The sequence below is a fragment of the Pelodiscus sinensis genome, chromosome 7 (genome assembly GCF_049634645.1).
Source record: "Pelodiscus sinensis isolate JC-2024 chromosome 7, ASM4963464v1, whole genome shotgun sequence".
Lineage (NCBI taxonomy): Eukaryota > Metazoa > Chordata > Testudines > Trionychidae > Pelodiscus > Pelodiscus sinensis.
Window position 1 is genome coordinate 62,182,341 of NC_134717.1, and position 26,883 is coordinate 62,209,223.

The following is a 26,883-nucleotide window of genomic DNA, read 5'->3' on the forward strand; positions in this document are numbered from 1 at the left end:
ACCTCCCAGCACATCGGCCCCGTCAGTGGTGGCTCCTCAGGATAAGCGCAGAGGGGGTGGGGAACAGGGCTGGCGTGAGGCATGTGCAGTCGGTCCCCCCGCACACGGCCCTGCCTTCCTGGGCGGCACGTCTCCTACCTAGGCACATGACGAGGCTGCGGGCTGTGCACGGTGGCGGTGCCACCCCCCACCCAGAGGGGCGCTCGGGAGAAGAGGAGGAGGCCATTGACGGACCAGCCGCCACAGCCCCGCACGGGCAGAGCCGGAGCTGCAGGCCCAGTGTGCAGCCGCCCTTGGCCTAGGCCGCAACGCCTCATTCGAACTAGGCACCGCAAATAACCAGGCCAGGCCCAGCTAGGAAGATTGCCTGGGGCTCACCGGCTCCTGCTAGTGCTGGTAGAACCTCTCCCACCATCTGTTGGAGTCAGCAGGAGGTTTCCCATTGATTCTGGGGGCTTTGTGCTCTCGCCCATCCTCGTTGCTCCCCTTTGCAAGCAACGATTCCCCCGCCAGAACGCTCAGAAAAGACGTCAGGCCGAGGAAGAGGCACTTGCGGGAAGCGATTGAGAAGCTGGGTTGCCTACTGGGAGGATTCCCCCTATCGCCAGTGCCTGCAAACACCCCTACTTTGGAGAGCAGCCCTCCTCACAGAAGCCCTGCTGCAAGATGTATGGAGAAGGCTGCGTCCCTCTGCATCCATTGAGAGGCAGGAGCTGGCACTAATTGACCCCAGCCAAGTGTTTGGCTGAGTATTCACCAAGCCAAACCCACTTGAGGATCACCCCGTCCTGCGCAGAACCAATCACCGGCAGCTACCTTTCGGCCCCATCCCCTTCCTTCCTCCCCACCTGCTGCAAGGGATTTGGGGCTCTGCACTGGGGCGAGGGAACAAGATGGGTAGGGAGGAGGAGCAGGGATGCCCTGCGGAGAGTGCTCTGCCCTTCACGCCAAAAGCCCTGGGAGCAGCCGAGTCCAGGAGAGAGTTCATGGTAGCGCGCTTACGGGGGGGGATGCTACCGGCCACTGTGGAATCCGGGCCCCTTGCAGAGTCCAGGGGACCCGGGAATTTGAGAGCAGGCCCCATGAACCTTCCGAGGAGGTTACTCTCACATGAATTACTCAGTGTCTCAGCTGCAACCCAAGACCCATTTCCAGCAGTGTTGTATTTATGTACCCAAACCCAACTCCCCACACTAGCCCACAAAATCGGGCTGCAGATTTTGTTTACCAACCTTTCTTCTATCTGTCCATATTCAAAACGATCCAGTCTGCTTCCCACTGCCAAGCATTTGTCCTGGTCCAGACTGTCGATTTCTAGTAGGCAAGAAATGTAAGACGGGGGGCTGGACAAGTTACTCAGGGAAGTGGGGTTGAGTTTCCATGTGTTGCTGTAGGGTTTTGTTCCCCCTTGGATCATTCCATTTGCTGTTGCTCTTGCAGAAAGTGTGCCAGCACCCAAGGCACCCGCAGTAGCCACTGCCAACCTGATGGTGAATACCGAGCCGTTGGAACAGCCAGAGATGGGTGAGTAGCAATGCACGCAGCAGTACCTGAGTGGCAGGTTCCGTAATCACCTGTCTTGTGACTCTACTAGGCCCTCCGCAGGGTGGGTCTGATCTAATCATTCTGACGACATGAGTGGGTTTGGATCAGACCCTTGTGTACTTGCATGGAAACGAGTGATGTTGTGGCAATTTGCACCAGCGGCGCATCGGCCCCTCCATTTCAGTTCCCAATGAAGTGATTCCCTCAGACGGTGCAAAGAGCCGGGGAAGTTCTCTTCAGGATTCTGCAGGCCTGACTCTCTGCAGGAAGTTTCACTGATCTCAGTGCGACTGCTCAGGGAGCCAGGTCCAACTCCCTGGACCCGGCCCAAAACTCATTTCAGGCAACAGGACTTTTTCCATCCATTTCAGTGGCCTTCGGATGAGTCTGCATGTAAGTAAGGCTGGCCAAATTTGGCTGGCGGGTTGGCACCAGGCCACATCCCATAGCTGTGCTGTACTGTTCTCCCGCCAACCTGCCTCCCTGCCGGGAAGGTGTACATGGTGCATGGTGCCGTGTGGGACTGGGGAGGGAATGTTCTGTCCCGCAGAGGCTGAGATGAGACCCGGGAGATGTGTGGTGTATGCAGCCCTGGGGTGTAATGCTGAGCTCTACCCAAGAGTCTGTGGCCTACTGGGGGGTGGCGGGAAGGAGCACAAAAGTGAACGATTTTCCAGGGATCCAACGAAGAATGGTCATGTGACCTGCTGAGTTGATTTAGTCGGCTTCCCTCACATTGTAAGTCCTATCACCTGCCCTCCCTCCTCTTCCTTTCTTCCACTCTGGCATCAATGGGCTAGTGAGATACCCCATTGATGATCAAGTGACCAGATTCTGTGCAGTGGTTAACTGGGCGTTGATTGTTATCATTTGTTATTAACGTGTCCCCGTTGTATTGATTAACTCCTCTCATGGCTCCTCCACTTTGTTTGAACTGACTATATGGATATTACCACCCCTCGCTCTCGCTCCCCTCCCCCCCAAAGTAAAAAGTATGTTAAATGAGGGAGCTCCAGATGGAAAGCAGCCTGGTTCCGTTGCAGTTCCCTGGAGATGTGCTGTTTTCCAGCGGCTGAATAGCTGGCTCCCGGCCCGAACTGTCCCCCAAAGGCTGTAACTTTTGTTGTGTTGAGACCCCCTTGCTACCTTCATGTGGCTTTCTTTGAAAAGAGACGCTGTGGGCGTGAGCTATAAATGTAGACCAGGAGGGTGAGAGTTTCAGAGCCGGCTAGGGGATGTGGGCACCAGATCCATATTCATTTCTAATGGGAATGAGGAAGTTTAGGCCAGCCCCCACATCCCTGCAGAGGTCAATGTGCTTTCCCTGGATGTCCATGGGGGTGCAACATCCCCTGTTTTTTAAATCAGATTGAGTTTATTCACGTGATTTTATGTAAAAGCGACGAGGAGTCCTGTGGCACCTTATAGACTAACTGAAGTGTAGGAGCATAAGCTTTCGTGGGCAAAGACCCACTTCGTCAGATGCATGTCACAGGAGGTGCCACAGGACTCCTCGTCGCTTTTGCAGATTCAGACTAACACGGCTACCCCTCTGATACGTGATTTTATGTGTGTACCCCTTTCCACCCAGACAGAGTAAATCTTATCTCCCCCTGCTGCGAAGGACTAGGATCGCTAGGAACGTCTGAAAAGTCTCTGCTTGCTTTCCTACCGTTAACACTGGCATGGCATGCAGTATGTCTCGCTGTCATTGCTTTTAAACAGCACGGCTCAGCTGCAGCCCTTTGTGTTGGCTGGCTCCAGCTTAGAAACATTTCATTGCTCTGTGTGGACATGTCATCGTTGCGATTGGCCGCAATACAATAAGCGGTTCCGTCAAAGTCCACGTCTCTGTCCCTGTGCTATTTTCCACCATTTCCACTCTCGGGGGAGGAGAGGGGGCTCATTGGCATTTCCTTTCCCCGTCTCCGTTGTCTTTTACCTGGAATAGCTGGGATGGATGGCACAGCTAGCCAGAGCACTAGCCTTTGTCTCCATGTTTAACCCTTTGTTCATCTGCCTTCCGAATCAGTGCCGCAAAACGTATGACGCGCTATACATGGTTTCTGTGTGACTCCAAACAGTGTAACACGGGAATGCCAAAAGGCTGATGTCTGGACCAAAACGGCATCAACCCACACAAATAATACACAGGGCAACAGCAAATTGGGCACGTGTGTTTGGGGAATTGCTAGGTGCTGGGAGCGTCATGGGGCCAGAAGACCCCATGACCCCAGGACCTAAGGGCCGGGAGGAAACCTGCCATGTGAGAAAGAGTTCAGGAATTCACAAAGGGGCTTGGCTTATCTGCATGCCATCCAGGTGCCTAGGACATGACACGGAAGAGCGGATTGGAAATACTGAACCCGCCTGCTAGCTTGTGTGTCAGCTCTTTGACAGGAAACGGAGGCATGTGCTCTAAGGTGCTAACACGTTACGACACAAGGGCCAACCCTGCCATCCTGAAATAGTCAAAACCCCCCCTTGAAGGGCCGGGGATTTTTGCTTGAGCAAGAACTGCAGGATTTGGCCCCAAAATATCACTTCCGGGATCTGAGTAACTACTCTAGTCTTCACGGCAGGGAGTGTTTTAAAAAAATGTACTTTAGCCCCAGACGCCACGCCAAGGCAACTAGGCATTTGAAAACACACTTCAGAGCTCGATACGCTCTAGAACCCAAGGCTGCTCCAGGTAAAATCCATCGCAGACGTCCCGCTCCAAGACCAAAATTTCTTCGGATTGTTTTTTTTTCATGAAACCCCAGCAAACAATTTGACGTAGGCTGGGAAAAGTCATACACTCAGGGGTGGCCCGTGTGTATAGGCGGACTTGGCCGTCACCTAGGTCGCCATGTTAAATGGGGCGCCCAATGATGACGTCACACCATTGAGGGCTGTGGAGGTGGGGGCGCCAATCGCGCATTCCACCTGGGGCACCAGATGCCGGCAGCCTACCTCGAGCCGCCCCTGCATACACTGTTCTGGCACATTTGCCATGCTCTGTTTGGCCTCTGCCTCTCCAGTGCATTGATTTAGCCCTTACGTCTGAGACGCGGTAGAGGCCAGTACAAGCACAGCCCATTCCCTGCAAACCTGTTGGCAAAACATCTAAGGCGCATGGACCAGCTGCTTAGCATGTTTGCTCCGGGACAGGGTGGGGGTTAGTGACTAGAGACTGGCCCACGGCACGGTCAGGCCAGGGTACTTTTTTAAATGCTTAATTTTTTTCCCTTTTTGCTCTCTTTGCCTTTTCAGCTTTTAACCCTTTCAGAGTCATTTAACATTTGCGCATTTTGCAATGCAGATTTGACAGACCCTTGCTTGCTGGATTTTGACATGGGCACCCAGTGCAAGGAGTATCAGGTTATGTGGTTCTTTGACTACAAAAACAAGATCTGCACCCAGATTTGGTATGGTGGGTGTGGCGGTAACGCCAATAGATTTGAGACAGAAGCTGAGTGCATAAGCAGATGCGGGAAGCCAGGTAAGTACTGCGCGGGGTTAACCATTTTGCACTTTTATAATATTGTCAAATGCATTTTGAGATTGGCAAGGCATTTTGGTTTAAAAACAACCTCTTGCCCACACTTTTTCCCCCTACAGCAGCTGAGAGAGTCATGCAGCAAATGACCCTTGAGAAAAGAGTATTGGCAGGTAAAAGGACAAATGCAGCGGATCATGCATTTAATCTCACTGTTCGGTCACTGCTCTGGGCACTTGTGTGGCAGACTTTGCCATGGTTGGACTAAGGCAAATGCAACCAGAAAGCGTTTTGTTTTTCACTCATGCATGCGAGCTGCTGAGAAAGTCCCGCCCTCGGCTTTGCATGGACGCACTCTCAGCATGCCTCACGTTGCATCCGGAATCACAGTGCTGGCCATGAGTTCACTGCAAGCTCTCGCTACAGCAAACCTGGGCAATTTGTTTCACGACAAGCATCTGGGCACCACATCGGAGAGGATTGCAATCGCAAAGAAACTCCTGTTAACACTGTTGTGTTGCTCCCGGTAACTGTGTCCCTAACTAACCTCGTCATGCTGTTGTATGCGTTCGCGTCTATGCAAGTAATGCTGCTCTAAGCACCTTGCTTTCACGGATATCCTTAATTGAATAATATTCCCTGTTGTTCCCAAGCAAGTGCAGGGAATAGGGAAGGGACACATACTAGAAAACTGCAGTGTTTTCCTGAAGGCAGGAGTGGGCAATAATTTTTGATGATGGACCACTCCAAGATTTGGGTAAGTGGTCAAGGGCTGCGCTTTTCTATGTAGGAGGTACAGGGTCTGAGATGGAGATTGGGTGAAGGAAGGGTAGGGAATTGCGGTGCAGGGTCCAGGAGGGGGTAGGGGTGCAGGAGAGGATTCTGGCCTGGGGAGGGGTGTAGGAGTTTGGTGCAGGGTGACTCCCAGCCAGCAGCCCAGCAGAACCCTTAGGCAGGTGCCTGCCAGCCAGCAGCCCCAAGCCACTCCAAGTGGCTGACTGCTCAATGTGGCTCTCTGCACTGCATGCTGGCGGGGGTGGGGGGGCTTTGCACACTGCCACCCCCCCCCCAACGCAACCTCTCCCCTCTCATTGGCTCTAAATGGGGAGCAAAAAGTTGATAACGGCTCTTCAGACCAACAGACCAAGGTCTGACGATGCAAGGGCAGGAAGGTGGAGCTAGGCAAACTGAGATTGGAAATAAGGGGCACGTGTGTCAGAGTGAGAGTCATTAGCTGTTGGAATAACGAATAACGGGCTGTGGCGGATACTGCATCAGTCCCAATTTTAAAAGCAAGACTGGCTGTTTTTCTGAAAGATCTGCTCTAGCTCAAACCGGAGTTAATTCAGGCCACGCCAAACCTGATGATCACGCTGGCCCCTTCCAACCTTAGCATCAAAGGACGTTAATTCCTTGTGGGTTTCCCAGTGGAAATACACCAGAGGAACATGGCACAGAAACATTTAGGCTGTCTCTACACTGTCATGATTTTGCGCAAATACTTTAATACAAGAGTTTTTGCGTTAAAGTATTTGCGCAAGAGAGCGTCTACACTGGCATGTGCTTTTGTGCAAAAGCATCCGTGCCAGTGTAGATGCTCTCTTGTGCAAGAAAGCTCCAATGGCCATTTTAGCCATCGGGCTTTCTTGCACAAGAAATTAACGTTGCCTGTCTACACTGGCCTCTTGCGCAAGAGGGCTTATCCCTGAGCGGGAGCGTCAGAGTACTTGCACAAGAAGCACTGATTTTATACATTAGAATATCAGTGATCTTGTGCAAGTACTTGCGGCCAGTGTAGACAGGTGGAAAGATTTTGTGCAAAAACAGGCGCTTTTGCACAAAATCTTGCCAATGTAGACATAGCCTTAGAGCCACAGTTTGTTGTGCAGAATGAGAGTACAGAAAAATTAGAAACAGGAGGTGTCCCACCACCAGTAAACTCTGGAGAGCAACAATGAACACCATGGAAGCCATAGAACAGCCAAAGGAAGCCATATTACTAGCATGGAAACCTTTTCTAACTTGGATTCCGCTTGGCACATCGGCACATCCTCAAGTCCATTCCCGTTCAGCACAGCACTTAAACTCATTCTTAACTTTAATAAGGCCTGACATCCCATTGACTTAAAGTGAAGTATGTGCGTAAGAGCTCAGCTGAATAGAGGCCTTGCCGAATCATGGCCTAAGTGAACAGATTTGCCAAATGTGTGATCTATTTCTATGCTATATTGGTGATGCATTGATTGGGGATGTTTCCAGTGAATTTTGTTGCTTAGGCTAAAGTGGTATTTTAAGGACATAAAAGGTTGTTACAAGAAGGAGGGAGAAGAATTATTCTCCTTGACTTCTGAGGATTGGAGAAGAAACAATGGGTGTAAATTGCAGCAAGGGAGGTTTAGGTTGGACGTTAGGAAAAACTTCCTAACTGGCAGGGTGATGAAACACTGGAATAAATTGCCCAGGGAGGTTGTAGAATCTCCATCACTTGAGAGATTTAAGAACAAGCTAGAAAAACACCTGTCAGAGATAGTCGAGATAGTATTTAGTACTGCCCTGAGTGCCGGGGACTGGACCTTTCAAAGTCCCTTCCAGTCCTACAAGTCTGAAACTTGGCACTGTTACGCTGCAGACAGTCTGAAGCAGATTAGCAAGAAAAGCATTGAAGAGGCCCTCTTTCTGGCTGGCAGACATTTAGATCCATGGCTTATGCAGAAGATTTCTTCTGTTTGCTAGTTTTAGTTGGACTTTCTTCTGCAAACGTCAGCCTGAGTCTTTGATTGAAAGAAAGCGAGGAGTCCACAAAATTCAGAAGCAGATTTTAGGCACGGATATTTCGTTGGTTTGGATCAGGGCGTTTAACGTGAAAAGAGGAAGAACAGCTGCAAAATTGGGGTAGATGTTGGGATTCCAAACCCAGCCCTACTTTAGGATTCTTGGGGCACAGAGTTCTGCTTCAAGATCATCTCAGTGTGTTTTCAGTGCGAGACAATCTTTAAGTTTACTGTGGAATAAACATAATTAACCAGGCAAGCCTAGCATTCCGGTCCTATATTTGTGTGGGGGAGGGATTGATCAAACTATGACTCAGTGGCCGCCACCTCTCTTTCCCTTATATGATACATGGGCACCGTTCAAAGCAGGGATTTCAATCTCTGGGTCGCAGCTTGTAAGGGCAAGCGGCTAGCTGGCTGCGAGAGGCTTTGTTTACCTGCACCTCCTTAGGTATGGCCAATCACAGTTCCTGTTCGCTGTGGATTGCCATTCCCAGCCAATGGGAGCTACGGGAAGCAGTGCAGATCAGAACACTGCTCCCTGGCTTAAAGCACCTTTCCGGTACTTCGGAGTTCGGAACACCGTTTGGAACACAGCACTCTGATTAGACCCAGCTTGTCTGGGTTGGTTTTTGCCTCCTGCAAGATCTGGAATCAAATCTTCCTCTTAACATGTGTGCAACCTCCCTCAGCTGGCCCATCCCCTTCTACATGCCAGTTAGATCCGCTGAAACTTACGTGGGTCCTGATACCCAGGTCCTGATACTAAGGAATCCAGCACCGGTTTTGCACACTTGCAATTCTCACGGCGGCCACGTGAGATGTTACAGTGAGTGCAAAGATGTTATTCTTGTCCAAGCAGAACTCCAGCTGACCGCACCAGCATACCAAACAATGGAGCCCTTAGTCACACGGAAGTAAGCAAACTCACAGCCCAGCTAGAGAGCCAGAAGACCCTGAAGGCAGCCTGGTGTGTGACTGGTGGATGGAAACATGCGAAGAAGGTTCTGAATAGAGCTGTGTAATAGAACCCTTTTTAAACCAGGCATATCAATGCACTTTGCTAAAGTATTGGCCCTATTTTAGAAAGGGGATAAATTACTTGCCCCTAATTACATCAACTCAGGTTAAACTAAAGTCTCGGGGTTCTCAGTCCCCTAGACTAACAACTAGTCAGCACAGTCTCCTTGTAAAATAACTGATTTCAAAATACCCACAAATTACCAATTGGGTAGGAAAATTGGGAAGCAGTGCAGACTGAACATTGAAAGCAGCTAAGAAATGGACAAAAGGAAGCAAAGGTTAATATATCGTAGGAGGCACATGAAGACTGATGTAAATAAGAAGCTAATTAGCCACATAACTATTCCTCAATGGGCACAAGCTGAAATGGGGGAAGAAAATGAATTGCGCAAGCAAGATAGATGATGCCCGGAATAACAGCACAGAACCAAGTGCTCCACGCCCTCTGCTTAAGCACCAAGACTTTAACTTCAGTCATGGGCTTAAGTGCTTTCCTGAAGAGGGAAGCTTTACTGAATCAAGGCCCAAAGTAGTAGGGTTATCTCCAGTGTTTCCCTAAGACTCATGGAGTTTAGCCTGAGTTAGAGTCTCCCGAGATCCACAGACTGTAATCCATTGGCTGGAGGTGAGGCCATGACAACACATGACAGAAATTAAAAGATTTCGCTGATATTGAAAAACAGGAGCATACAGAAGACAGAGTCAACACCTCTGCAAATTACTGCCCAAGCCAGAACCTGAGACGTGCCCAGATGATAACACGTATTAGAAACAAAACTGCTGTGTATTATGGAAATTGGACCAGTCAAGGAGAACGAACTGAAGCTAACTGTCAAAGAAAATAAGAGGAAACATAGCTAAGCACTGGCATGATTAGTGCTGAAATTCATATGCTAAAACTAATCAGAGAAGGATGGTTAGAAACACTCCCAGAGGTATATGAAAAGGGCTGGACTGGTAAGAAACTATCACTCTAATCAGAGGTACCATTGTGTAACTGTGAAAGTCAATTTAGCCTAATAAGAAAACTGAAGAGATGCTGTTTTGCTTTCTGCTTAGAGCCAGATCTTCAAGAATATTATTCAGAGTCAGAATTAAAGCATAGAGTAACGTGAAGCATTCATGGTGAACAAGATTGACAATGATTTTGAACTTTTTATGCTCCTGGGATAGCTATGAGTAGGCTGCCCCTTCCACTCTCAGCCCCGCCCCTTCCAGCAGCCCAGAGCCAGCCCCCCCACTTTGCTCAGAGGCCCATGGAGGTTGTCAACTCTGTTGTGAAGAATCATCAGCTACCCAAGATGCAAAGAGAGAGGTTAGGCTAAGAAGACTAACCCACAGTCTAGCCCTCCTACTGAAACGGAAATGAAAACTCACTCACTATAAAGGCAGAAACAAAGGAGAGAGTCAGACTGGTGAAGAACTAATGTAACGAGCAGAGATTAACGTTAGAAGCACAAGGGATGGTTGCTTTGCGTCTGTGCTCGCGAATAAGGCTCTGCAGCACGTAATCAGAGGTGAGGCAAGCAGGTGACCACGAACACATCCCCTACATCATGCTTTCAAAACGCAGGGAGCTCTGGAGAGTTTGAACAATAGGTGCTAGGAAAAGAAACCTCTTCATCAAACGTGAGGCTGAAGAGGCAAGTCTGTGTCTGTGTACAAAGTGCAGCAACAAAAAGCACAAGTGTGTCCCACTAATAAGATACAGAAGGATTCATCTCTACGGCATGTGCCCATGACAATTCTGATCTTCCAGGCTAACGTGTGGCCACATTGCATCTGATTGAAACCATTGTTCTCAATGGGAGGTGCTGAGTTCCTTTGACAATTAGGCTCTTCCTTCTTTCCAATACTGGTAATATTCTCCTGTATTTTTTGGTTCATGTGGTAACTGCAACCTGTTGTTATTCCACATTATCAACACACACAGAGCTTCTTACGCCTTCAGCCACGGTCCAACAGAAACAATCCTGAAGTTGAATTTGAAACCTGATGCATGCAAAGTTAAACAGTAGTTGACTTTTTCTGTTCATTGGCTGATCCAGACTACTCATTAACTCTAAAAATGCCCCAAAGGAGGAAAGGGCGCAAGCTAGGTCGAATCTCTGCTGCCAAGGACTAACGACTGCCAATCCATACCATGGTCAGGCAGCTTTGCTTACCAGCTGTATTCCACACCGGAGCCCCAGAACTTGGAGTAGATTGGTATTTGTAAGTGCTGGCTTTTATATTTAACCTTGGCCAATCAGAATGCAAAAAGCAAGGAGTTGGAGTCTTGTTTAAGACAACACCTTCTCCCAAAGGCCTGGAAAAGCTTTTGGCTGCAGGAATCCACCCGCAAAGCTGAATTGAAAGAGCGGTGTTGATTGTAGATTCCTGGGACTCCAGCTAGACAGTTTTCCTTCTGTAAAAATACTGTCTTTGAAATGGGAGAACAGGGAAGTCCTGGCAAGGGCTAGAACATGTTCCTTCTGTCTATGGATTAGACACCACAGTTAACTGCTAACCCTATAGCACCGTTAAATAGAGCAGCCAACATATTTCCAACCCGATTGACATAGAGAAGATGGACAGTGTGAGGTCAAACTGATCAAGCCATTGGAATTTTGGGTAGCACAGATCTACTTAGATATGTATGATCATAACACAGAGTGATTCTTCATCTAGTTTACAGCATCACAGTGAGAACCCTCCACCCCCAGATCCAATGAAGAGCAGCTCTGATTGTATCGATGTCAGATTCTGAGTCAGAAGAATGATTGTGTGAGGCAGACACCTGTGCATGGGGGAGTGCATGGCTGTGTGTGTGTTTGTAATGACAATGCGATACAGTGCATGGGGATGTGATAAAGATACAGTTATCAACACACCTATGACTGCATCTGCAAGTCATTAATCTACCTCCTGGGTTTTAGTCTAATACTCCAAACCCCTGAGTAGCTTCCAGGATTTACTACTTAGCTAGATCACCAAATCCTTTCCTTTCTGGAGCTCTTTTCCTGACAGGTTTTCTAATCAGAGTTTCAGGAACATAGTTCCAGGTTATTCCCCAAAACAGAACTTGGTGAGTATTAAACCTTGTTCTTTAGGATCTGTCTCAGCTTAAGACTCCTACTTGCAAATGTATTTTCATTCCTCCTGTGTGTTAGAATGTGGCCTGGGCAGCATTAAAACCCTAATCCACAAAAGCAACAAATACAAAACAAAAATATTAGGCAGGCAGTCTCCTCTGCTATCATTTAAAAATAACTGGAAGAGAAAGTAAGAAAAAAGTGTTTTTATCCTCAATGTTGATGTCAAATTGCTTTGCAAGACACTGGGGTCTTATTCCTGCAATTTTCCGTACTCGGGCAGGCAGTCCTGTTAGGTTCAATGGGACATTTAGGCCTTCGCTACTTTGTTAGCATCAACTAACATTTATAATCAGGGTGGGGACTGCCGAAAACCTTGTCGCTGTAATGCACGGAGGCGGAGATGTCTGAAAGTGACTAGTCAGTTGAATAGCTCAAATTTTTAATGCCCAACTTGCAAAATTTCCCAGAGGGCCTGATTTTGAAGGGATCTTATGCTGTGGGACCCCAAGTTCTGAGTAACCTCAGATTGCGAGCTACTTTTGAAAATGCTGTTTCTACGTTGACTGGAAGCCTAGGCAAAATTTCACACTGGAAAGGAAGGCAAAGGGGGTTAAATTAAAAAAAGAAAGTACTCTTGCTCCAATGCAAACTTAAGCAATTAAAAAGCACTAATTTTCATTGTCACATTCTGCTAATGCCTTGCAAAACTGAATGCAAATATTGTCAGCCCTGAAAGGCCTCCATTAGTTTTAGCATTCCCCCTCCCCCTCCACCCCCCGCAGCTATTTATGAATTCTATAAACACACGAGGAATCATTACCAAAGAAGGTTGTTCCCAAGGTTTGGGGGGGGGGGGGGGAAGGAAATTGCCACAATTTGAAGATCATTAGCCCCCTCCTCCCCAACTAATTGGTTTTATGTGGTGTCTTTTGTGTGTGTGCTCTTTGTGATTTTTCATCACACGACAGTTTGGGAAAATGTCAGTATGAAACAAAACAAGCAACTGGAAACACTGAGGAAGATGCTCAGGTCCTGCTGATCTGTGCTTGGCACAGGAACCCAGGACGGGTTGAAAAGGGTTGTTTGCCCAACATTTGTTTGTTTTGCTGTGGGTAGCAGCCCCCTTTGCGGAGGTAAATCAGGAGGCTTATTTACACTCACTGCAACTCTTACCGCCAGCTGGACATTATGGGCTCCAACTGCGGCCCGCATGGCGTGCCATCCTGTCAGTAACACAATCCAGAGACGCATGTGTGCAGGCGGATTGCACATCTCAGGACGTGGCTCCATGAGGGAAGACAGCTGGAGCCTGACACACCATGTGCAGCTCCATAGGTCGAACTGCTTTCAGGGAACTGGGCTGCCCATTGGGCACGTTCAGTTCATAAAACCAGTGGATTCTATTCAGCCAACAGTGTGGAAGAACAGCGTCCCCCAAGAGAGCTGGTGGAGTGTCCCCAATGACCTTGGTTCCCATGGTGTACATGGCCGTCACAGATTTTGTACCTGTGAGACGAATAGGGAATGTTAGGGCAGAAATGGGTAACGCAGCTGGTGAGTTCCACCGGCCGCTATAAGCAATTTGCACCAAAGGGTGTCCCCACGTCTGTCCGGGAAAGTGAATCCAGCAGCCAGCCACCGCAGACTGACACGGCACACGATGAGGGACGGGGCTGGCGCTAAGTAGGAGGTGTCATCTATAATCGCAGCATCACCTGACATTGGGAAGCAGGCATGGTGGAAAATGCACAGTGGAGTTCTGCATCGTGCTGACTCCAGTCTCCAATGTTTTACTACGTTTGCCCAGTGGCGGCCCGTCAATACAGGCGACCTCCCTAGGGCACCAAGATAAACGGCCGTTGAGGGCTTTGGAGGCGGGGTGCCGATCGTGTGTTTCACCTAGGGCGCCAGTTGCCAGCAGCTCATCTAGGGCCGCTCCTGCGTTTGCCCTTGTTATTGTGAGGAAGGGCCGTAGCTCGGGGTGATATTTAAGGGAGCCTCTTTTCAGATCTGTTTCCATCTATACATAGATCGTAGAGCTAGTAGGACGAAATCAGCAACAAAAAGAGTCACCTAACTCTGAAATTTACCATGCGGCACATCACGCCCATGCCAAATGCAGACATAGCTAATGCCAACGAACGCCTTTCAATCGGACCCCCCCTCACACCGTCCCCAGCTGGCGGGCTCATGTGCGACATTCCCCGTGAGGCCCCATGCCTGGTGCCAGGAAATCTCGAGGGAAACATGCAAATGTAAACTTGTCAGTAGGAGAGAAAATGCCGTCCTCGGGGAGATCAGTGTGCAGAGGCCCTGTGGGCTGTTTGCTTTCAGCCCTTGGCGATGCTCCAGCCCCGTCCGTCGCTGGGCTGCCCCTCCGTGCCGGACCCCTGTTTTTTCCCACTAGCAGACTGAGAAATGGGACGGCTTCCCTCCCCGCCCGAGCAGCTCCTGCTGCTCCGGACAGAGAGCAGTAGGGACCAGACTTCCAGGGAAGTAGGAGGCTTCCTGGAGTTAGAGAAGGGCTGGAGAAGCTCTGGCCAAGCAGCTCCCAGGCTGTAGGGCCTGAAGCATGGCCCACGTAGTAAACAACAACCCCGGAGAGGGGCTCAGACACTGGTGTGGGCACTGCCCGACGGCCAAGTCTGGAAGAAGATGAGAGGAACATGGGGAGGCACCACCTAGAGGGAGGCACCCAGAGAGGCAGGCGAGGACGTCTGCCTGGAGGCAACAGGGTGGTGAGTAAGCCCCGTGACACAGAGATTATGCTCCCCTCAAGTTTCTGGCCGGCCCCATAGCAGTGCAGCATGGGGGAAAGGGAAGGGTTCCTCTACAGGTACTGGCCAGAATCTGGCCTAGATCTTGTGCTTCGGAGTTTCAAGGCATCATTTGCAGGGGCCCGAGGGAATTTTGTCCTTCCAGGGAAGAATTACATAGCTGGCTAGATGCCCCCCAGGGTGGTTCTGCCTTTATCTGGAGCAGCAAGGACTTTGGAATGATGGACCAACTGGTCATTTCTAGGTTGTAACATGCAGATTCCCTTTTTTAACCCTGCATGCCACTATATACCCCGTGATCCATCTGTCCCGGTCTCCTAAGCATGCACCGTCCGGAAGGACATGTCTGACTTGCTGTCCAGTTGCATCTGTGAATCCATGGATGTGCAGGCAAACACAGGGGTGGTGTGTGTGCATTTGTCAGTTGCTAAGTCTCTCTCTATTTATTTGTAGTCACCGATATCTGTAGGTTGCAGAAGGAGGGAGGAACCTGCAGGGATTTCGTGCTCAACTGGTACTACGACCCAAGTACCAAGAGCTGTGCCAGATTCTGGTATGGTGGCTGCGGTGGAAATGAAAACAGATTTAGCACACAGAAAGAATGTGAAAATGTTTGCATTCCTGGTAAGTCGAGTCCCTTCCTCCTCTATGCCTCCCAGTCGGGTACAGAATCTGGAGAGACGCAGTCCCTGTATTGACTGCAAAGGAGCTGGGCTAAAAATGCCAATTCTAATAGTGCCCACAACCCTTTCTTCCAGTCAAGTCAAAGGGAGGCTTTTCATTATCTCCAGCATGCTGTGGATTAGGGCAGGGGTACGCTCACTTATCCCTCTGCCCAGAAGGGCCCATCGGTTGCTCTAGGCCCAGACTTCAAGTCTAGCCCGGTGGAAGTACTTGTTCTAAGTGAGGAGGGCACTAGAGACCAGTATATTAGCAAGCAGCCAATTGGGATCGTGCTGAGATCACCTGCCTTCCTACAAACTAATGTGTACAGGCTGGACCTCTTTAGTCCGGCACCTGGTTCTGAACCAGAGAATTTGCCAAACCACGGGAGGTCAATATCGCCAACACTTCCACTGCTCACTGGGCTCTGAGAAGATATTGAGGGGTAAATTCGAGCTAAATAGCAGCACAGAACCCTGAGAGCCAGGACTGGTGGCCGTAAAACTTTATGGGATGACGGGAAACTCAGCCACGCCCCAAGTGGACACCTGGCTAATTAAAATCATTCTGGACCATGAATGTTTCCAGACCAGAGAGTTCTGGACTAGAGAGGTTCAGCCTATACAAGAAGTCGATGGGCCCAGGACAACCCCGCCGCCATTCCGTGCGGTAGCATAGCTCTTTAATTTAGGCCATGTAAGTCCACACAAGTGGCATCAATCAGCTGGCCCTGGATGTGTTCCACACTGCCACATGCGCTTCTTTGGGGCCCGGCTGGAGACACCAGAACACAGCCCGGGTATAGTAATCAGCCGACCCTTGTGCCAGTGGCCCCGTGGGCCATGACCTTGAGAGCTGTGCAGTGCTCCTTGCACGTGCCCCTCATCAAGGGCAGCACGTCTACACCCTGACTCGGGATTTGCACACGAGGCTTTGTGCTTCAGGAGTAATTTTCCAGGCTGCTCTCCGTGGGGCTGCAAAATAACGCTGCACGGCGCAGCATGCTGGCCCAGGCACGGCCAGCCTGCTGCACTGGCCAATGCCTGGAGGGCAGAGTTCAGGCTCCACAAGCTGCCAACTCCCCCCCAACCACCTGCCTCAATGGGGAACGTCTGCCCAGCTTGAACAGACTTAATTCGGTGCTGAATTGTTGCCTTTGGTGCTGTATATGCCGGTAACACTGTGTTTCTTCTCACATTTCAGCTGACATTAATCCTGGGGTTGTCACGACAATAGGAACCTAAAGACAGCAAAAGATCAACACATACCTCTAAGAGAACCGGGAATCAGCCATTGCCAACCTACCCCTTTAGAAGCTAAGGGTACACTACCTTGCACTGTTCTATTTCATGCTTTCAATTCCAAGCAAACCTTGAAGAGAGCGTTTTGCTGCATGACCTATCAATATGGTGCTAAACTGTTTGTGGACTGAGTACTCCATGTGTCCGGGTTATAGTATATACCTTCCACATTATGTCATAGTTATCCACTACAGATTACTTTGTTTGAACATGTCTGCAAACTACCGTTTCCTTCCGATTCTGGCATTCTGCCTGGTTAAGGCAATGTAAAATCTAGACAATAAGAGACAAAATAATTTCACTGCAACTGTTATGTACTTGCTTGTATCATTTTCCTAACTGAGCATAACTTTAGATGGAAAGCCTACGTGTAAAGGAGTAGTTAATTCTGACAAACAGGCAGTTCAGTTTTTCATTCTGTTTTTTTCTCTTGCTGGATTCGACTTCAAACTGATTCTCTTTTATGTGTTTGTGGCATATGTGATCAATCAAACCAGTAAAGAAAAAAAGCAAGATTTCTGAATACAGATGCACTGTTGGGACCAACGACTCAGTCAAAGAATTTTTAAATCATGGTGTAGAATGTTTTTGGCATTCCTCTAACGTTGTGTGTTTATCTTTTTTTGTTTGTCTGCAGGGCTGGGGGTTTTGTTTGTATTGTGGTTTTTTGTTTTTAGGAAATCTATACAAAAGAACTTTTAAATAAAGTCTACTGGAGGTTTTGAAAGTCTCATGATTTTGTGCTGTCTTTTACAATCCTAGGTGGTCTTTAATGTCAGTGGAACTACTTGTGTGAGCAACACTAGCACACCAAGTCAGAGCTAGCGACTATTTGGGACCACCAAATTATCCAGTCTGACCTCTTGTACAGCACACACATAGGTCTTTGCAGGATCAGAGCCCCAAGTAGTGACCGAAATAAAGAAACGAGCAATTTCAAGTGGATTTTAGAGCCCAAACATTAAAAATACTTAGCTCTTGGGTAGCAATTCTCATCCCAAAGCACCTGACAAAGAGTCAGTGTCATTGTCCCCATTTTACAGACGGGGAACACTGAGGAACGAGGAGCAAGTGACTTGCCCAAGTTCATCTAGTAGATGCTGGGATTAGAACCCAGCTCGGCTGACCTGTCTGATGGCATGACTATTGGACCATGCTGCCTTGTAAAAGAGCATAACACACTGACTTCTTGGATCTGCACCCCAGAAGATGGATCTTGATCCTTCTGTAATCCAAGGAGTTGAACTAGAAGCTCATGATGGGCCTTCCGTGAAGCGATGACTCTCTCTAGTAGGAGAATTTGGTCACAGCCATGGGAATCAGTCAGTACTTTGGGGTTTTCCTCCTCCCCCAATCTGGAAAAGGGCTGCCAAGACGTTTTGGATGTTTCTTGGGGGCTGCCCGTGGCAATGGTAATATTTTAGCAGCTGTTGTTCCCAGATTTGGTCCAGAGAGCCCTAGAAAACGAATGCTGTGAAAGTCAACTCCGCAACCTTCACATGCTTGATCAAAGAATCCCGATGCAGAGCAGCAGGCAGATGAGCGATGGTCCCATCAGGAAGTCATATTAGGCCAACGAGTAGCATTATCTTGAGTCATACTCAGAGGACATCCATTGTCTTTGAAAGGAGCCCAAAAGCCTCCTGGGTTAATCCAGGAAAAGGGAGCCAGCAAATCTCTCTAGAATGAGAACCAGCATTTGTTTCCATGGGGAAAAAAGCCAGTGTGTATTCACAGCACTAAACAGAGTGAAAAAATGAGGCTCAAATTATGACCAGGCTACATTGGATCTACACAGCTGCTGTTGATACCCCTAAGAGCTGTTAGCTCTACACCTGTGATGCCAAAGCGCCACATTCACTCCAGCAGCACAAAGAATTACCTGTTGGATCTCCCTGTGCCGACGAAGAGTACCCAGGTGTGGTTTTGGCTACAGGCTCTGTCAGAAGCCAAGGGCTTTAAGTTCTACCAGGAGCCCTGGGAAATGCAAATGCAAGTCAGGTGGGCAGCACCAGCACATCCCCAGTCAGGCTCCTGGCTCAGCTGTGCTGCTTCCATCTCCAGTCCCTTAGCAAACCTTCCAGACTCAAGGTGCAGGCCTGTTCCAGTTTGCCTAGTCAATGGCAGTAGAATCTGACCTTGGACTCTAAGGGCTTGTCTGGACTATGGAGAAAATCAACACTGCCGCAGTTGTTCTTCTGGGGTTCAAACTAGCGGGTCATCACTAGAAGACCCGCCAATTTGAGGGGGTGTGCGCGTCGGCAGTCCTGCTCCTTATGAGGGGTAAGGGAAGTTGACGGGCCCTTCCGCTGTGTGGACAGTGCCAAAAGGTGATTTAAGATCTGTTGACTCCAGTAATTGACGTAGCTGGAGTTGCATATCATAAATCGACTTTCCCCTTTAGTGTAGACCTGGCCTACATGGGGAGCTAATCTTGGTCCCTTTGTGTATTTTCCTGGAATGTGCAGAAAGGCTCATACTCACATTTTATCTGTGGGCTGCAAGAAGATTTAATATCTGTTTAGGATCCAGTATCTGGTTTTTGAGAGAGGTCTTGGAGAAGAGCAGCTGGATTATATTTTCCATTGGATACAAAATATTTTATATACTGGAAAAAACGGGTTAGAAAAAGAATGGCTTAGGCGCAAAAAAAGTAGAAAAAAGTTCCTTCAGAGCAGGCTAAATCATCGGAGAGGCCAAGTGAAATCCCTGGATCAGCTGGGATTAGAGAAAAGAACACTGCTGTGTGTTGAGCCTTAATAGAAAGAAAGAACAGAGCTAGCTTTTCAACCTGGAAGCAAGTCATTGGTGTGAATCAGTCCAATACAGAACGCAGACAGTAATCAGTAAACATCTTTTATGGGGGATTTTTGAAAAGCACCTTTGGGAAAGGGAATGGTCCATGATTAACATGGCAGTGTCAGCAAAGCATTGTGTTGTATTAGAGCCTTAGGTTAGCACCTGGGGCAGCCAGCTGAAAACAGCTCCACTCTGCTAGGCATTGTCCACGAACACAGCCAGTCCCTGCTCTGGAGACCTTACACAGGAAATAGACAAGATAGACACAGGTTTGAAGGGAAAACGGGGTGGCATTTGCTCAAGTCAGGCAGCAGAGCTAGGAAGAGATTCTATGTGTATCACGGCTCAGTCTAATCTGTGCCCGAGGCATGCTGCCAGCCTTTTGAGTGGCATAAGCCAAGCAGGCAGTAGGATAAACCTGTCTTCTATATTGAAGTAAATGCACTTAAAGGAAGTGTCTTTTCTTTCCATCTTTCAGTATCCAGAATGGAGAGAGGTAACTAATGGTGTCCTGCAGGCGTCCGTATGGGGACCAATCCTATTCAACATACTGATAAATGATCTGGAGAAAGGCATAAACAATGAGGTGGCAAAATTTGCAGATGAAACTAAAACGGCTCAAGATAGTTAAGACCAAGGAGGCTGTGAAGCGCTTCAAAAAGATCTCACCAACGTAGGTGGCAGGGCAACAAAATGGCAAATGAATTTTAACGTGGATCAATGTAAAGTCCTGTGTATTGGAAAACATAATCCCAATTATACATGCAAAATGATGGGCACTAAATTAGCTATTTCCACTCAAAGCAGAGATCTTGGAGTCATTGTGGACAGTTCTCTGAAAACAGCCAGTGTGCAGCGGCAGTCCAAAAAGCAAAGAGAATGTTAGGGATCATTAAAAAAGGGATAGAGAGTAAGACAGAGAATATCTTATTTCCTCTATATAAATCCATGGTACACCCACATCTTGAATACTGCGCACATGTGATTGCCTCATCTCAAAAAAGGTATCTTAGCATTGGAAAAAGTTCAGATATGGGCAACAAAAAAGATGAGGGGTTTGGAGTGGGTGCCATATTAAGAAAGATGAAAAAGACTGGGACTTTTCAGCTTGGAAAAGAGGAGACGAAGGGCATGTCTACATTAGAAAATTATTTAAAAATAACTAAATTCAAAATAATAATTCCTGCATAACTATTTTGAAATGAGCTTATTCCCCAAGAAAAGCATGAGTACATATTTCGAAATAACCAGCCCCTTATTTGGAAATAATGGGGTTGGTAGTGTGGATGCTCCGCTTATTATTTCAAAATAACTCCCTAGTGTAGACCAGGGCTAAGGGGGAGGGGGCATGATAGAGGTCTATAAAATCATGACTGTTGTGAGAGAGTGAATAAGGAAAAGTTATTTACCTGTTCCCATAACATAAGAATTAGAGGTCATCAAATGAAATTAACAGGCAGCAGGTTTAAAACAAACCAAAGGAAGTTTTTCTTCACACAGTGCATGGTCAACCTGTGGAACTCTTTGCCAGAGGATGTTCTGAACACCAGGGTTTTAACAGGGTTCAAAAAAGAACTAGATGAATACATGGAGGATAAGTCCATCAAATCTTATGAAACAGGATGGGCACGGATGATGTCTCTAGCCTCTGTTGGTCAGAGGCTGGGAATGGGCATCAGGGGAGGGATCATATAATGATTCCCTGTTCTGTTCATTCTCTCTGGGGCACCTGGCATTGGCCACTGTTGGCAGACAGGACACTGGGCTAGATGGATCTTTGGTCTGACCCAGTCTGGCCATTCATACGTTCTTATTTTCTCTCTCATAAGACCTGACTGGTCTTTCCCTCAACTCCCCCTAACGTTCTGTAGTTTGTATTGCATTTATTGGCTCCTGCTTTAGCCCTGGTCTACATTAGGGTATGTCTACACTACCCCGCTAGTTCGAACTAGCGGGGGTAATGTAGTCATCCGCAGTTGCAAATGAAGCCCGGGATTTGAATTTCCCGGGCTTCATTTGCATGAAGCCGGCCGGCGCCATTTTTAAATGCCGGCTAGTTTGGACTCCGTGCCGCGCGGCTACACGCGGCACGGACTAGCTAGTTCGGATTAGGCTTCTAATCCGAACTAGCTGTACGCCTTGTGGAAATTCAAATCCCGGGCTTCATTTGCAACTGCGGATGACTACATTACCCCCGCTAGTTCGAACTAGCAGGGTAGTGTAGACATACCCTAATGTAGACCAGGGCTAAAGCAGGAGCCAACTAGCAAGGTAGTGTAGACATACCCTTAGGGAGTTACTTCAAAATAACCCCCCCTTATTTCAAAATAATAAGCAGAGCGTCCACACTACTAAGCCTGTTATTTCAAAATAATGGGCTGGTTATTTCAAAATCTGTATTCTGCTTTCCTCGGGGAATGAGCTTATTTCAAAATAGTTATTTTGGGAGTTATTATTTCCAATTTGCCGTAATTTAGCAAATATACCCCGCACCCAAATATAACCCGCACCTGAATATACCCCGCGGGGTGGTGTTTGTCAAAATGAATATAACCCGTGGGTTATATTCACTAAATTACGGTAGTTATTTTGATATAATTTCCTAGTGTAGACATGCCCCCAGTCTATCACATTCAGACATATCAGAGACTTTATGGTGGAGCAGGGGTGCCATGTGGGGAATCATGTAATACAAACTGGTGCAATTGACTTCTGGTTTTAAAATAAATCTCAGAATGCTCAGATAAAAGGAAATGAGGCTGGAGAAGCAGGGCCTGCACCAAATAAAAACCTATGCCAAAGAATTCACACAAGTTGCGACAGATAGGGGCGGGGGGCGGGAAAGGGGGAGAAAGAGCAGATGAGCTACCAGGAATGGAACGATAACCGGCAGTGAGGTTCAGTAATGCAAATGGTTTTCTGGGCAGTGTGTTACAAATAGCACCGCCTTCACGTGAGCAAAGTAAAATGTTTTGAAGCTTGTGCATCAGCTGTGGGACTAAGTCTCAGCAGAGCTGAGTGAAAGTTTTCTTACAGTGCAGAAAGTGGTCACCCAGAACAATCCACAAATTCCGCTTGATTGCGGCAAGTTGTTTTGGCCAAAAAGAAAAAAAAAGTCTATTTCAGAATGGTGAAATGCTTTGTTTTGGCATTTCCCAAATGAAACGTTTTGACTTTTTGCTTTGGAAAGACATTGCATTCTGGATTTCAACCTCAATTTTATTGGAATTAAAAAAAAATACCTCAAAACTGAATCAAGAGTTTGTGTGGGGCAATGTTAAGCTTTCCCTTCAATTTGACCAATGATGGAGCGCCATAGAAGAGAAAAATTTGGAATATGGTACCATATATTTCTGGATGCTGCCTTGGGTACATAAAACTAATTGCCAATATCTTAGCAAACTTCAGCGAGGATTGGACATTTATATGCCTTGCAAGAAGAGCGTTGAATAGTTTACTTTATAAACATCAGGGCGCATGGCAGCTACTAACTTGTAGAAATTAGGGAGAGACCTCTAGGAGGCAAGTTATCCAAAAACTGCCTACTGCTGGATTTCTTGCACCATTTTCACAAGCAGTTGCTACCGGTCGTTGTCAGAGACAGGATCCTGGCCTAGATAGACCATCCAAGTGATCCAGTTGGCAGTCTATATTGCTTTGACACAACTTTTCCAGCATTTAAATTTACCCTCCATGGCATCATCATTCTTTTAAGCACTGTAAAAAAGTGATGAATTAACTGGAAGAATCACATTATTTTCCATTCAAACATTTTGCATTGTCCACGGAAGACCAAGTTGTTTGTCCCATCAGTTTTCAGTAGATTCATGTTTTGGGTCTGAAATCAAACATGGGCTTCATGGGACACTCCTTAACTTTAGACAGTCCAGGCAGAAGAAGTTTTCATTATCCTTCCAACAGACCACCAACCAAATGTATAGAGAGTTACGTCTAGGGTAGTTTAAGGTATGGTTCCTAGCACAGTATGGGTGTGTCTACACTGCAGGGCTTAACTCGAAATAAGCTACACAAATTGAGCTACATCAATTGCGTGTCTTATTTCGAAATAGGGAGCATCTACACAGCATTTATATCGAAATAGAGCGCTCTTCCTCCAACTTACCTTATTCCTCGTACGATGAGGGTTACAGGAGTTGGAGTAAGAAATCCTCCATCTTAACAGTATGTTGATACTATTTCAAAATAACTGTCTGCTATTTAGACACGGACTAAGTTATTTCAGAATAGCGCTAGTTATTTCGAAATAGTGTTGCAGTGTAGACGTACCCATAACATCTCACCAGAAGACAGAAAGCAAGAGGCAACATTGCAATCTGACCAAAAGCAGAGATTAGTGTGTGACTTGGCATGATTTGATAGTCAAAGCAGTACCATAACAAGAAAAAAAATGAATTGAAGAAGTCCTTAGACAATGAACCGTATAAAAATAGCCATGCAAGCCCTGGTCTACACTAGGACTTTATTTCAAAATAACTCCTCCAAGATAGAATTTATAAGCGGAACATCCACACGACTATGCCTGTTATTTTGAAATAACAGGCCACGGAATTAAAAATCTGTACTCCTGCTTTTCATCAGCTGTAATGCTAATTCTGAAATAGTTATTTCGAAATAGTGGTAGTGTGGATGCGCCAATGCCGCTATTTCAAAATAACTACTCCCCAGAGTAATTTGAACTAATTACTCCCCAGTGCTTTCTGGGGCTGTAAGTCTGAGGAAGCGCATCCACATTCATGAAGACTGTCTTGGACTAATTTTGAGACTCCCCCGTAGTGTGGACATGCTAGTTCAGTTTTGTTAAATCAGGAGTTAAGTCGAATTTACTAATTTTGAAATAGTTTTGTAGTGTAGATACAGCCTACGAGAAGCCATAGATGTTTGCCTACGATACAACAAATACTGTTTTATTATCCATCTCTTGAATGATAATGTCCCAGTTCCATTTCACATTAAAAGTGGAGGGTGATAGAATATCTACAGAGTAAAACGTGTTTCCATTCTGCTACCTACTAGGGAAGCACATGGTAAGAAACAGGTCCTGCCTTGAGAGCTAACCGAACATTTTCACAGGATAGGTTTTGAAATAAAAGTCTTGTAATTGTTCAAACATGCTGACATTTTTGGAATGAAAAGGGTTTTTTTGTTTAGTTTAACATAATTTTTAGTTAAAATGTAAAAAGGGGGTAATTTGAATGAAATATTTTGAAATAATCAAGAGAAAATGCTTCAATTGATCGCTAAGATCTCTTTCTTTCTTTCTTTCTTTCTTTCTTGATTTTTGCTACGGATTTCTGGTTTAAAAAAATTGTCAAATTTTTGACTTTTCCTCCTGATTTGGGATGAGAACATTTTTCAATCACTCAGAACTTCTGGGATGGGAAAGACATTTTCTTCCCAGCTCACTGCACAAGCAAAAAGGTGTTTTCTCTTGGTTCATAGATCTATAGACCCTAAGGCCAGAAGGCACTATTACAATCAGGAAGTCTGATGGGAGGCTGAAAAACAGCAGGGGATATTTCACGAACCATGAGTCAACATTTCCTCTGCTTTTTTCAAATTAGAATTTCAAACTGATGTCAACAGTTTGGATTTCGAGAGGTTTTAGCCCATCCTTACAAAAATAGGAAAATTTGAAAAAAATACGGCAAGTGCAGAGACTCTGGTATACAAAGAAGAAGCAAACTCTAGTGCTGAACACTCATCAGTTTATCACAAGTTTTGAAATATTTTGATAGCTTCCTTCAAGTCCCAGCTCCTGGAGGCAAGTGAAAGGCCTGGGAAAATGTCATTAGCTTGCATTAGCATTGCAAAATTCTCGCACTCCTGGATGCAGAGTAAAGCTTGGAAAGGTTACTTGAGTGTTCTCTAAAGACTCAAAAACCAGGAAATAAATAAATAAATAAATAAATAAAAGCTCCATGATTATAATTCTTCATGAAGCACACAGTCAACCTGTGGAACTCCTTGCCAGAGGATGTTGTGAAGACCAGGCTTTTAAAAGGGTTCAAAAAGAGCTAGATAAACTCAGGGAGGACAGCTCCATCAATCGCTATTAGCCAAGAGGAGCAGGGGTGGTGTTCCTAGCTTCTGCTTGTTAGAAGCTGGGAATGGGCAACAGGGGCGGGATTGCTTGATTATTCTCTTTTCTGCTCATTCCGTCTGGGGCACCTGGCCTGGGCTACTGTAGGAAGGCAGGACTCTGGGGCTATGTCTAGACTGCATGCCTTTTTTGACCGAGAGGCTTTGTCGACAGATACTGTCCACAAAGCCTCTGTTGAAAAAGATCATCTAGACTATGATCAGTATTGTCGACAAAGCAAGCCGCTTTTTTGAAAGTGAATCTAGACGTTCTCTTTCGAAAAAGCACAGTTTGCATGCAATAGCACCTTTTTTCAAGAGAGTACTTTCGAAAAAGTCATTATTCCTCGTAAAATGAGGCTTACTGCTGTCGACAAAACTGCTGTGTTCTGTCAACTTACCATCAACAGAACGCAGCGGTAGTGTAGACGCCGGTATAGTTTTGTTGACAAAAGCCAACTTTTGTTGACAAAACCCTGTAGTCTAGACACACCCTAGATTGACCTTTGGTCTGACCTATGGCTGTTCTTATGTAAAAAAAAAACCCATGATTTTTATGCTAATTTCAGAATTTTTGGTGATGATGCAGAGGAAGGAGCAAGGGGACATTTCTCCGTCCCAAACAGTGCGCGTTTGGCTTATAAAAAAAGACTTTCTATCTCCGACATTTTTGTTACCCTACTTAGCGTGGAAGTTGTCCTTATCAAGTCTCTACTGAATTCGACTAAGCTGTTAAATAAGGAGTGATTTCCAGCCGACTGTGTTTCTTAAATTCAGGACACCCAACGAGACTCATTTTCCATGTGATTCACAATGTATTCCTGCCTCTCCAATCAGACATGCTCCGTATTCCAGGTGCGACGATTCCAACACTAGATCCCCACGTGTTCTTCCCAGACAGCTCCCCCACCCAAAGAACAGACCATCACCCGCTCTTGCAGTCTGGGGTGCATGTTCAATATGGACTTTCCCTTCGATTGTATTGCTCTGTGTACAGAGCTGCTCTCGCTGGGGTACAGGCAAGAAAGCACTGGCAAGAGACAGAGAACTGTCTGTCTGGGAGGGCTGGATTATCCAATAAGCAGACTAAGCATGTGCCTAGGGCATCAGCAAAGCAGGGGCATCAAAAAAAAAGATTTTTTTTGAAAAAAATTGATATTTCAAAAAAAGCATCGAAGTTGTCCTCGTGGGAAAAGTCAGAACTCTTTTTCTCAGCTGAAAAGAATATAAAACCCTCAGAGAACAACAATGTGTCAGGACAGACTTGATTCTCTTTCCCTATTGTGTATGGAAGCGGACGTGCTTCGTCAAGTCAGCTTCGATGAACTTATCCAGAATTTTGCAATC

General features: G+C 46.8%; 1 protein-coding gene across 1 annotated transcript in view; it reads left to right on the forward strand.

Moving 5' to 3' along the window:
* The window catches only part of COL6A3 (collagen type VI alpha 3 chain), a 106,077-nt gene extending 88,708 nt beyond the window's left edge, over positions 1-17,369 (forward strand). The window contains exons 42-46 of the mRNA XM_075934041.1: positions 1,441-1,524; positions 4,850-5,029; positions 5,149-5,199; positions 15,128-15,298; positions 16,541-17,369. Coding sequence (XP_075790156.1) covers positions 1,441-1,524; positions 4,850-5,029; positions 5,149-5,199; positions 15,128-15,298; positions 16,541-16,581 — 527 coding nt within the window. The 3' untranslated portion in view covers positions 16,582-17,369. The remainder of the gene's footprint in view (positions 1-1,440; positions 1,525-4,849; positions 5,030-5,148; positions 5,200-15,127; positions 15,299-16,540) is intronic.
* Positions 17,370-26,883: the final 9,514 nt, after the last annotated feature.